This window comes from Procambarus clarkii, chromosome 83 (assembly GCF_040958095.1).
Source record: "Procambarus clarkii isolate CNS0578487 chromosome 83, FALCON_Pclarkii_2.0, whole genome shotgun sequence".
Taxonomy (NCBI): domain Eukaryota; kingdom Metazoa; phylum Arthropoda; class Malacostraca; order Decapoda; family Cambaridae; genus Procambarus; species Procambarus clarkii.
In genome coordinates this window covers 12,534,504-12,547,099 of record NC_091232.1, presented here as the reverse complement: position 1 = coordinate 12,547,099, position 12,596 = coordinate 12,534,504, and the positions used below count along the sequence as shown (strand labels likewise).

Sequence of the window (12,596 nt, the reverse complement as noted above, 5' to 3'; positions counted from 1 at the left end):
TAGTGAGCATTTGGCACTGGGGAAATTTGAAGTTACTACTTCACCTCAAATTTTAATTTCTTAGCTTAAAAGTCATTAGAGACCAATGCATAAACCTATAATGTGATTGTAATCTTCGTGTCACCCCACACACACAGGATAAGTATGGGTCCCATAATAATTATAATAAACTAAAAGGAATAAATTGACACTGGTGTCAACGTCCTCGACCTTGGCACGAGTATATTAGGACCCCGGGCAAGGATGCTCGTCTCACTCTGCTGCTGCTGCTGCTCCCTGCGGCACACTTGGCCCTCCCTCCAACACCTTAGTTTTGGCTGAAGTAAGACCTCTGTCGTCGACACCATGAAGGTGGTGATCCTTCTGACGCTCTTAGGTAAGTATTCCCTACAAACGCCAATCTTAACTGGCCCTATTTTCCGAATGTTACAACTTGTAATGAAGTTGTTACATCTTGGTATAACGTTTTTATGACGTTTAAGAACGTTGTTACATCTTGCTGTATTGGTTGTCACAACTCGTTAGATGTTAAAACTTGTTCCAACGTTGTTGCTACGTCGTAGTCACGTCGTGTGTTTGGCGGGATAGTGTGTAAGGGGTGCGTGTGCCTGAGGAGTTCACAGCCGCGGGTTCGAGACCATCGTACGGCTTGCATATCTCCCGTTCTCGTGATTGCACACAGAAGTCTCCTAAGGTGTAATCAAAGATTTGATTCAGTCCATGAAGAAGGAACGTTATCTGCAAATTATAGTCTTTACTCTACATTTATATCAGAGTTCCCCAAAACACTTCTGTTGGTTTGTCTCATTAAAAAAAATATTGAGTGCTCGATGGATAGATATTTTTACAAAATAGTCATGCTAGTGTCTCAGATATTGACCAGTGTCTGCCAAGTGTACCTCTCTAGTGTGTTGTCAATTGTTCTGTTCTCGTTTTTTTAACTTTTATTTCATTATATCTATTGACATTTTTGCATTTTCATGAAGTTCTATTTCTCGCTGTACAGAAAACTAATCACGGGAAGAGACTTTCTCACAGTCTCTGCTTCATGCTTCATCCTCTAAACTTTCTTGGGATGATAGGTTGTGGTTACTCGATGACAAGCCTCTTTGGTCTCTCTTGTTTTATAATATTTTTTTCTGTTCACTCTGGCTTTCTTTGGTCTCTTCAGCTCTCTATTATCTCTCTGGCTCTCTCCAGCCTCCCTGACTCTTTTCGTTCTTTATGGCTCCCACTGCTGTCTCTGGCTCTCTCCAGCCTCCCTGACTCTTTTCGTTCTTTATGGCTCCCACTGCTGTCTCTGGCTCTCTCTGGCATATTGTGGTTTCTCTTTTTCTTTCTGATCTCACTTGCCCTACCTCCCTCACGTAGGCTTTTCTAACCTGTCTGGCTTTCTTTAGCAATCTCTGGCTTCACTGGCTTCACTGTCTTTATCTGGCACTTTTCTAAGTGACTCATTATCCGACCTTACAACGTTCATAAAAGGCTTGTCTTAACATGCCTGCCTGATTCCCCGAGAAGTCTTACATGTACTGACATCACTAGCACTAGTCTCAAGTTACAGCGTCAGCACCCACAGCATCTTGCTACCATCACACTCCTGTCCACACCATTCAGTTTGAGCAGGTGTGCCTACAGTTCCTGGACCCTTAAAATATAGGAATACCCATGGGTGTTAAAATTTACAACGAGATAATAATAATAACTGTAAATAAAGTGCTCAGGTTAACACAACTTTTGTAGAACACTTATTCCTTCATATTAGGCAGCTATTAACTGTGGTAGTAACGCATAACTCAACATAACTCTGTAATTTCATTGCTGAATTAATTATGGTCATGAAGAATCTCAATGTATATGGAGAGGAGTAGAGGTAAAAATACGTAACACGTTACTAGGCATTCTGGTATTGGACATTTGTTAAAAATCATAAATCATAAATACGAAGCCGGCATCTTCTTCTCTTCAGTAAGAGCAGTGGAAATTCTCGGTTACAACCCTTGTAATTGTTTAAAGTGTCCTTGTTACATGAAGCTCTGTTAGACTTATTATTATGAATATATGATTCGTTTTCCCTGAATTACGTTTTTAATTAAAACATTTTACAGTCAAGACATTTGTGAGTTTCTGTTTTCATACGTAACTGCCAATATGGTCTGGATGTTTATATAACCATCACTGAGCTCAGGAACTCCCACTGATCGTGGTGTAGGAAGCGTCAAAATATTATGAATGAAGCCAATAATGTCAGGGTGTTCTGGCCGCTGGTAAAGATGCTTGTGCTGCTGTCAGACTGCCACGAATCATTATAAAGGTTTTCATATTAATGAAAATGTTTTCGGCCAATTTAGGAGGGCATGAGTTAGTTTCAAGCATTCATGACTATTTTATATACTATAAAGAAGTTGGGCACACAGAAACTTTATTGGAGGGGACCTAAATATTCCTTGAAATGCGTTATGTGTGGTTTCCTCCGAGGCTAAGGGTCCCCCTTCTTCCAGCCAGAGGTGGTACTCCCTTCCCTTTTTTTTTTAAATATTGTTATATCATATAAAATTGTTATGTTTCCTTGTTATCTAATAAATGAAATCCATTATTATTATAAATACAGCGAAGTCTGTCAACGTGTCCATAATGGTAATAGTGTTTTACCAATGTGTTCCGTCTGTTGACAGGAGCGTGCTTGGGTCTGCACCCGAACTTAGAGTTCCAGTACAGGTACAGTGCCAGAGTTGCCTCCGGTATTCCGTCCATCAACAACAATTTCGCTGGAGCTGGTATCCAGGCTGATCTCACCATTCAGATAACGAGCTCCTATGATATATTCTTCAAGGTAAGTAGCTGGTGATATAAAAGAAGCTTCGTGCCTGAAATATAATTCTTAGTGTACAGTTTAAATTGAAAATCAAAATCAAAAGAACATTGTGGTGTAATGTATTCTACAAAGAAATCTGGTAGTGAAAACATTAGTCAGAAAGCAAAGAGATTCCCAATGTGATTGTTGTTTTATGACATAAAGAATTTGTGATTAAATTCACATCTTCAGTCCAGTTTGGCAAACAGCCCAAAAATTATATATTTTTATCTATTTTAAAGGAGTCTGATTCACTGATGATTTAATAAAGCAACATTTGGCGTTAGGGGATTGATGTGACTTTGATTTTGGGACCATACTTAGGACTGGTCTAAGTCCTCTCTATGAGGGGACTTAGACTTAACCTTCTATGAGCCTCGTGATTGTAATCAAGTCAGAACCCTTTTGGCATGATGGACAGATATTCACCTTCATGCGGGCGTGGACTATATATATATATATATATATATATATATATATATATATATATATATATATATATATATATATATATATATATATATATACTGCCCATTGTAAATAAACACTCACAAGTCAAGCCTGGCCTCGGGCCGGGCTTGGGGAGTAGAAGAACTCCCAGAACCCCATCAACCAGGTATCAACCAGGTATCATTAGCCCGAACACGTTAACATACATACTAACGTACATACTAAATCATGAGAACACTTAGTCGTGTTCTAAACATACTTTACACACAGCTCAAGTAACAGGGACCGAATGCCGGTAGGATTAGATGCTGGGACAACAAGCTGCGTGTTTGTGAGTGTAAATCTTTAATAATATCAAGTATCCAGCTGAGGGGTACCTAGAACTCTCTCCCTGTTGATTAGTTGTATTATATTATCTTGAGGTTATCTTGAGATGATTTCGGGGCTTTAGTGTTCCCGCGGTCCGGTCCTCGACCAGGCCTCCATCCCCAGGAAGCAGCCCGTGACAGCTGACTAACACCCAGGTACCTATTTTACTGCTAGGTAACAGGGGCATAGGGTGAAAGAAACTCTGCCCATTGTTTCTCGCCGGCGCCTAGGATCGAACCCAGGACCACAGGATCACAAGTCCAGCGTGCTGTCCGCTCGGCCGACCGGTTACTATCATGTAGACCTGCTACGAAATTGTACCCATCAATCATTTTTACATTGCCTGAGCGGCGTATACAGTCCCTTACAAGCATTAGCATTTCTTTGGAAGTTTAAACAATGTTCGTGGGAATTTTCCCAAACTGAAGGAAAGTTCGTACAAAGGTTTTCATGTATTTTTTTCCCCGAGACATTAGTTATATCAGAATCAATCATCTACAACATTTTCGTACATTATACACCCCAACAATTTACGAAAACATTTTATTTATTTATTTTTTTGGCATTTATTCCTTTCTGATAACGAATACTCGTCTTTATAAGTTTTATCATTGACCCTGACAGTTAAGTAACATCGAGGTCGGGGAATATCACGATGAGATTGAGTGCGACACCCAAGCACCGCTGCCTATTGAATACCGGCCCCTAGTGGAGGGCAAGGAACTGCTGGAGAAGCCCTTCCAAGTCCATCCTGGCCAACAGAAAGTAAGTGAAGATTGTTTGATAAATGGACTTTCAACAGAGAAAGACTAAGATGATCAAACACAAATATATTTTCAAAATAAAAAGATTGTACATCACTCGGACTTCAGATATGACCCGTCACACTTTTCTTTTCAGGGTGAAGAGTACATAGTGACCCCTATTGAACCAGCATGGATCACCAACATTAGAAAAGCCCTCACAAGGGCCTTCGGTATTCCTCCTCTCCTGGTGAGTGTCAAAGATCTTCCTGGTGTGTAAGTGGGCAGAGGCCTCACCTTTTACATGCTAATAGACTTGGATAACTTGAAGGGAAAAAGTCAGCTAAATGATTATACTTATGTAATTTAATAAGTGAAATAAATTAATATATTTATATTTTTTTTGGCTGATAAACACGATTGATATGTTAATAAGCCTTGAACTGAAAATAATATAGATGGCTGTGTGGATGCTAAGGCCACCGAATCTAACGGAAAGATTTCCATGTTTAATATGCTAAATAGTTAAATGTAACAATCATCTGTTGTATGTTTCAGGCCAACATCGGCCGACGTATAGACTCCTTCAAGCTGCCAGCGTACAGCGTGAACGAGACGTTAATACACGGAGAGTGTACGACCTGGTAAGAACTAACTATAGAGAGAATAAATCGCAAAAGTATAATATCTTTTTTGATACATAACTCTCGAAACTCAGTTTCTTCCTAGATCAACCATATTCTAAGGTCTTTTGTTACTTCTGTATTTGCTAGCATGTTACCACATCATCAAAAACAACAACTACTTCTGTTAATCATAAACCTAGGGCATGAGAGGCTATTTCAAGTTGAATATCAAATGACAGCTAACCCTCGAACCCCTCCCAATTAATTCTCACAACTCACATAACTAATTCTTGCCCTCACACCTCGACAGGTACTCTGTGATACGCCTGAATGAGGAGGAAGCAGCCCGGGAGGACCATGAGAGAGAAGAGGACATCCAGCGTGATGAGCAAGAATCTGATAGGTGAGACTTTATATAACTTTGCTTCACCCATGAGATGTTCTCCAGCCATGAGTTGTTCTTCACACATGAGTTGTTCTTCACCCATGAGTTGTGCTTCATCCATGAGGTGTGCTTTACCCATGAGATGTGCTTCACCCATGAGATGTTCTCCAGCCATGATACTAATATTCATGAGATGTCCACTCTCATATGCACCCGTCTCATTAGATACGAAATAGATATAAAATCTAATAGTAAATTTAAAAACTGAATAAGAACGAATATTAAAATTATATATTCTCTTCCTCCAAATAAAAAAGGAATTAAACATAAAAAAGGATAACTGATGCTCAGAGATAATGAATGCAAAATGCAAATTCAACTTGACCCCCAACCGTACATACATTGTTTCACTTTTCCAGTTATACATCATCAAAGGGTCCGTTAAAGACATCAAAAACGCACACTTCTAAGACCACCAAGACCGCAGGCACCAAAACCACAGGCACGAAGACCACAGGCACGAAGACCACAGGCACGAAGGGAGCTCCAGCTAAATTGACGTCTCCTGACCGTATCGCTAACACCCTCTGGCGGCTGACCCGCACTGTTGCTTTTGACACCTGTGAGGATCTTGTCAAATGGAAGGTAAGGCAATTTCTTTAATTTGATTATACGATTATATGCAGGCGATGAGTCACAATAACGTGGCTGAAATATGTTGACCAGACCACACACTAGAAAGTGAAGGGACGACGACGTTTCGGTCCGTCCTGGACCATCATACACAATCGACTTCAGAATGGTCCAGGACGGACCGAAACATCGTCGTCCCTTCACTTTCTAGTGAAGGGAAAGACCACATGTGGTCTGGTCAACATACGATTATATGATTATACATCAACATACAACAACAACATATTATCAACGTTCGGTTGATAATATTACTGCCGTTTTGTTTGATTGAGAATCTATTTTGGTACTAAAACGTTACTGTTTCTTTAGTGAGGATTAAAGGCTAGAATTGCTTGATTTACGAGCCTATTTCGGATATTTATTTAGGTTTAATATTTTTGCCTAAGAAAATATACACGCAAGTATCGAATTATCAAACTAACACTTAACCTTGTCTAAATAGCTAAAGTACAGAGTTCCTACAAGTAACTATACTGAGAAGCAAAGCACTTACTTCAAATAAATAAATACATATTTTAATCATAATGATGTGATGTTTAAAAAGAAAAAGTCAGAAAAAGACTGAATTAGTACCACTATAACCTCCAGATCCACGGCAACAAGAAGATTGACAAAAAAATTCAGCGCTCGTCTATAGGGACCTACCTCATCCGGGGTAATGAGAGGAGCGCCCGCATCGAATATGCTGTCATCGAAGGTTCCATCTCGTTGTTTACCAGCAAGCAGGAACATGTGTCCACCTTCACCAACCTGGTAGATTATATGTCTGTTTTGTCATTATTTCCCCTAGTAGGAATCTTTAACTGATATTCTGTTTCTTTTTGTCCTCTGTCTCTCTGTTATGGCACAAGTCAGGGTGTTACCACAGGAGATGGTAAAAGACTTGGTTCATTCTCGAAAGCAATATTAACACTCCGTTTGAAATGTAGCCCCCCTCTTCCCTGTGAGAAGATTAGGGGTTAATCTGAGTTGTCAAGACCCACACTGAGATTTACAATTAAATTTCTATATCACACTGCATAATCACCTAGTTTACTTGGACGTAACTAAATTTCACCAGCGATTGATCCAACTACATCTCTGCTTATCACCAGTTTTGCTAGTCTCTTCTGAACATTTATTGTTATCTTGTTCAAGTAGAAAAGTTCACTTGTTTTTCTTAAACCATTAGTCATAAGCATTACTATAGTGTATTTTCCGTTCTGTAAAAAGCCAAGCGATGTTCCAAATAATATTTGGAAAAAGTAATCGTACCTGTGGCTCTTCACAAAATGTTTGTTCAGAAGCTGAACATTTAAGAAAGGTATAATTTACAAGGTTTCTACCACTGCCTCCTCACATGTATAGGCATAGAGGTAATCTAGAGCACGCAATCCAAACCTCTCTCCATACAATTGTTTTGTAAGGTTTGCCATTGATTGCAACATCAAGCGTCTTAATTCACATAATTTAATCAAACAACGAGTCAACATGGCACACCTTATTAATTAATCGTAAACTTACACCAAAATGCACCTTTCTTCATATAAAAAAAAATCTTTCAAAGCACTCTAATAAACTAAAAATATAAACGCAGGCACAATCACCAACCTCACACGAATGAAAACATTCCTTATTAATTGTGCTCCATTATGTCTCATGAAAAACTTTCCATATGAGTCTACATGTACACTCTCCTTAACCAGCAGGTAGAGGTCCATACGAGGAAGAAACTGGAGGGGTGAACTGATATGGCTAATCACTTTTCATCACTTAACAGAATTTATGCAATTTATTATCTTTATGTTTTCTGTCAGCCTAATTATATTTGTAAAATCTCTCTCTCTCTCTCTCTCTCTCTCTCTCTCTCTCTCTCTCTCTCTCTCTCTCTCTCTCTCTCTCTCTCTCTCTCTCTCTCTCTCTCTCTCTCTCTCTCTCTCTCTCTCTCTCTCTCTCTCTCTCTCTCTCTCTCTCTCTCTCTCTCTCTCTGAGACTAGGATTCATTAAAATTCTCGATTGAAGTAGCTGGTAAAACTGCAAGCAAGAGCTATTATCCTATCTCAGTTGATCTGAAGCCTGAGGTAGGATAACAGCTCTCTCTCTCTCTCTTTCTCTCTCTTAATTCCCTTCTAGTTTCTCCCTTTATCTCTCTTAATTCCCTTCTAGTTCCTTCCTTTATCTCTCTTAATTCCCTTCTAGTTTCTCCCTTTATCTCTCTTAATTCCCTTCTAGTTTCTCCCTTTATCTCTCTTAATTCCCTTCTAGTTTCTTCCTTTCCCTCTCACCTTCTAACCTCGTCCTCCTTCTGCCACACGTAGAACAACATAAAACATTCACCAATTGACTCCCTCGATTTTCTGTTCTGCAGACACTGGAGCTGAAAGCAGTTAGGAGCATTCGAAACTTGTTTACCATTAATTATGAGATCGAAAAGCACGAGTCCTTCGTGTACGAAGTTGACACATTCTCCGTCTCTGAGGTAAGCTAGAGGAGTTATTCTCTGTTTGAAAAAAATGAAATAAAATAACTATTACATGCGTAATTTATCAACAAAGAAATATATGGTGGTATATCACCTCAGTGGTGTTGTTTATGTCTAAATTTTTAATTCAAGATTTAAACATTAGTTTTCTTCATCATGTATTATTATAATAAAATAAATATAAACATTTAAGTGGATATATACACAACAAATTTATCTTAAACATTGAGAGGGCTGTTAACATTCTTTATAAAACACACACACAACAGGAAAGAAGCCAACTACATCATATCATCAAAGCATAACCAGTTTATCTAATGTGACATTTATCCATTATAGCAAGAGCCTGGACACGACGTCCACCCCAGTCTGGAGCAGTTGGTCACCGGAATTCCCATCACTTCTCAAGGTGTCACTGAAATCAAGGTACGTAGTAGGTGGTATTAAATATTAGATGTGGGTGGAATGAAGGTGTTAAGAGGTTGGGAAGTGAGTTGGCATCTATGTGAGGATTAGGTAGAATCACAGTGCTAGGTTGGTGGGACGAAGATGAGGAGTGGATGGAAGTCAAGGCTAATTATAAATATATACAAGCTTGATTACGTGTCGAATTAACAATAGATGTGAGTGCAAGCTAGATAAAATATTCAAGAGAGTAGGATGAGATGAGAGATAAAACAAGTTTGTGAGTGTGTAAGATCATTTATTGGATGTGCGTTTGATCACGTTTGTGTGTGTGTGCTGGAACATGTTGGATCATGGATGGGTCAAGTTGTAGTGTGATCAAGTTCTATCATTGATAGATCAACTTGTAGTGTGAATGGAATCAGTGCGAAGAATGGATAAAACTAGGGCGAGGTAGATGAAGTTAGAGATGAAGTGTTCGTAAAATTCTGTTGAAATGTGAATGGTACTGAAAAAACAAACATTAAAACCAATGTGAGGCGAGAAGAAAGAGCCATGTAAACTTTTCCTTTAATTTCCTTTCCTTTAATATAATAGTTTTGCAGAAAGATGTTTTCTGACAAGAAACAGAGTCTCACAACACCTTTTAAAGTGCATTTTAGAACGGATTCAACTACTGTTAAAAAGTATATGAGAAGAAAAAATAGAGAGGGAAAGAGAGAGGAAGAGAGAAAGAAAGAGTGGGAGATGGGGAGAGGGATAGTAGAAAAAGAGAAGCCATAATTGGTTCACTCATTCCAGGTACTGATAATCAAGCTCCTTAAAGTGTTGGTCAAGAGACCCACAACGTTCCCGTACAGCAAGGACCCGCTGGTGAAGGACCTGAGCATCTTGGTGGACGCGGTGTCTATCCTCAGCAAACCGGAAATTCAAGCCTTAACTTCCCAGATAGAACGCGAGGAGCTGCCTGCTGAGAAACTGTAAGACCTTCATACTTCACGTAGTTATTATTCTTTACATAATTTTATATCTATCACAAATCTTACCAAATATAAAGCTATCTAATTTATAAAATCCTGGATTTAATATCATCTTATTCACTAAATTGTATAAATGAAGATTCAATAATGTTTCTTTCAGTAACTGATTTACACTCCACAATTTTGAATGAATAACACCAGTCAATTGAATGATTACACTCTCTTAAGTGAATAAACAATGCATTGGACTCTTGACTTGTTTTTATACAATATTTGTATTCTTCTATTCGCTCTTCAAGATGTTTACCTGTTTGCTCAACATAGAATTTATTACAATCTTTACATATAGTTTTATACACACATCCATTCAATTTTTAATGAGAGTATTTATTTATAATATCAAGATATCTAAATTGCATATTGATATTTATTTGTTTTAGTATTTTTTTTTAAATTTTCATGAAATAGAAGCATTATTGAATTCATAATATTGAATTCTTCTTTCTTTTTCAAACTAAAGAAAGGGTCGAGCACTTTGGCTGGCTTCATTAATAAACGATTTATTATTTTTTTTAAATTGAAACCTAGATTATATATGCACTAATTTCATCATCTATAAACTCAGGACTACATATGCATAAAACACTCAGAAACATACAAGAAAATACAATACAGTTTGTTTTACTCGTTGATGATGAATAAAAGTGTCCATACGACTCAACATTTGTTGGTTTTCTTCATACAGAAAACTTGAAATTATTTTCACATTTATAAATTAGGACATTTAAGAATGTGGTTGTTGATTATACATCCTGGTAGTAACAAATTTTTATGTATTTTTAGACAAATCTTCTACGAAGTGCTGGTCACAGCTGGCACGGAACCTGCTATAAGATACCTGCTGGATAAAATCAAGGACCCAGAATTTAGAAAAGCGAACAAAGCACTTACGAACACTTTCGTTGAAAATTTCCACCTCAGTGTCAAGAGTCCTCTTGTCATTCCTGATATCATCGTAAGTCTCGAGGAACTGTTAATATATTTTTGGGGGGTAAAATCTCAGTCTCATTTTAGTCACATTATAATTTATCCATGCGTTTAAAAAGACAAATTTATAATTTATGTGTATATTGCTATTAAAGGTCCTGGAACAAGCACTTAGCTGGACTGAAGATGATCAGGAATTCAAGATATCAGTGCTGCTAAACTTAGCCTCACTCGCCAAACAATTGTGTATTTCGTCTGAAAAGTGGGAAACGTTTGGGTACAATACCTGTGACCCTGAGTACACCTGTACCCCTGATAGCATCATAGAAAACTTCCTCCCTTCGTTGGTACAAGGTATTCAGGTGAGCTGTCATCCTCGCTGTTGTTGTTCATCAGTAATAAGGAGTAACTGGGCTTCCTAATACAGGGACTAAATAAGCAGCTAAATGGCACTCACAGATGTTCCTTTACTTATTCTTATGAAAAAAAACATTGGTATAAAGTTTCTTTCATAGATTTTCATCTCGTTCATTGCATGACTTCCTTGCAAAAGTGATTTAATTTGGTTTCCTCACTCTGTAAATTGTCAAGCTGGAAATAACATGCATGCATTAACAAGCAACAAACTGAAAAAATATGTATCCCTCTTAAGAATCTGAAATAATCCTTCATCATCAGGATGATGAGTCTCCTCTCTGGGTAAAACTGGTTTACATCCAAGCTCTTGCCAACCTGGGCCTGCCTCAGACCATTGATGTTCTTAAGCATTTCGTTGTTGGCGACAAGCCAAGTACCAGTATTCAAGTCCTGAGGACCACTGCCATCTTCGGTATTAGCGGCATTTACCTGCCTAAAACAGCCAAGAGTACGGTAAGTATTTCCCTCATCTTATGATGAATGTTTCCTGGTCTGTTTTCTGCCATTCATGCCAATTTTAAGCCATATAAATTGCAATTCTATAGTATCGGTTGTATACGTTAGGGATTTAATAAAGATGTTCGTGCCTCAGGTGTTCAGCCTCCTGATACCAGTGTTTGAGAACACCGCGGAACACTTCGAAGTCCGTAACGTTGCCTTCCTGGCTATGATGACCTATGAACCCAGCCTCGCATGGTGGGAACGGATAGCGATATCCACCTGGCGTGATCCTTCCTCTCAAGTGGCCTCCTTCGTCTCCTCCACATTCACCTCTCTCGCTAATAGCAATTATCCTTTGTGAGTCCTTTCGCACTTCTTATTTGTCAAGACAGCCTACCTTAATACTTTTAGAGTGTTTATCTTAGAGTGGCAATCTCTAAGATAAACACTCAAGTTATCACAGAGTGTATATCTGTGTGGCAATCACAGATTACCGCTGGGCCTCAGTGCAGGAGGAATCTGAGTCACGGTATAGAGCCATACAGGGGGCACTCTTAGTCAAACACCGAAGACAATAACACAGTAGAATATTTTTAATATAATGTATGTGATCTCATTAACACACTAGAAAGGAGGTTATTACTCAAAGCTGAATAAACATATTTGTCTAAGATATACTGAATACCAGACTGGTGGGAATTATACTTGTGAATGAAATAATTTCATAATTTTGTAACCATCCCCTGTAAGTCTGCTTACAATTATATGTTCCGAGTGTCGGGTCT

The 12,596-nt window shown here is 38.4% G+C and overlaps 1 protein-coding gene across 1 annotated transcript in view; it reads left to right on the top strand.

Moving 5' to 3' along the window:
- Positions 1-241: 241 nt before the first annotated feature.
- Positions 242-12,596, top strand: part of LOC123768629 (hemolymph clottable protein) — a 33,918-nt gene continuing 21,563 nt past the window's right edge. The window contains exons 1-15 of the mRNA XM_045759253.2: positions 242-376; positions 2,676-2,833; positions 4,298-4,438; positions 4,574-4,666; positions 4,975-5,060; positions 5,353-5,445; positions 5,847-6,072; positions 6,709-6,873; positions 8,468-8,578; positions 8,921-9,007; positions 9,788-9,966; positions 10,810-10,981; positions 11,109-11,315; positions 11,632-11,823; positions 11,963-12,168. Coding sequence (XP_045615209.2) covers positions 346-376; positions 2,676-2,833; positions 4,298-4,438; positions 4,574-4,666; positions 4,975-5,060; positions 5,353-5,445; positions 5,847-6,072; positions 6,709-6,873; positions 8,468-8,578; positions 8,921-9,007; positions 9,788-9,966; positions 10,810-10,981; positions 11,109-11,315; positions 11,632-11,823; positions 11,963-12,168 — 2,147 coding nt within the window. The 5' untranslated portion in view covers positions 242-345. The remainder of the gene's footprint in view (positions 377-2,675; positions 2,834-4,297; positions 4,439-4,573; positions 4,667-4,974; positions 5,061-5,352; positions 5,446-5,846; positions 6,073-6,708; positions 6,874-8,467; positions 8,579-8,920; positions 9,008-9,787; positions 9,967-10,809; positions 10,982-11,108; positions 11,316-11,631; positions 11,824-11,962; positions 12,169-12,596) is intronic.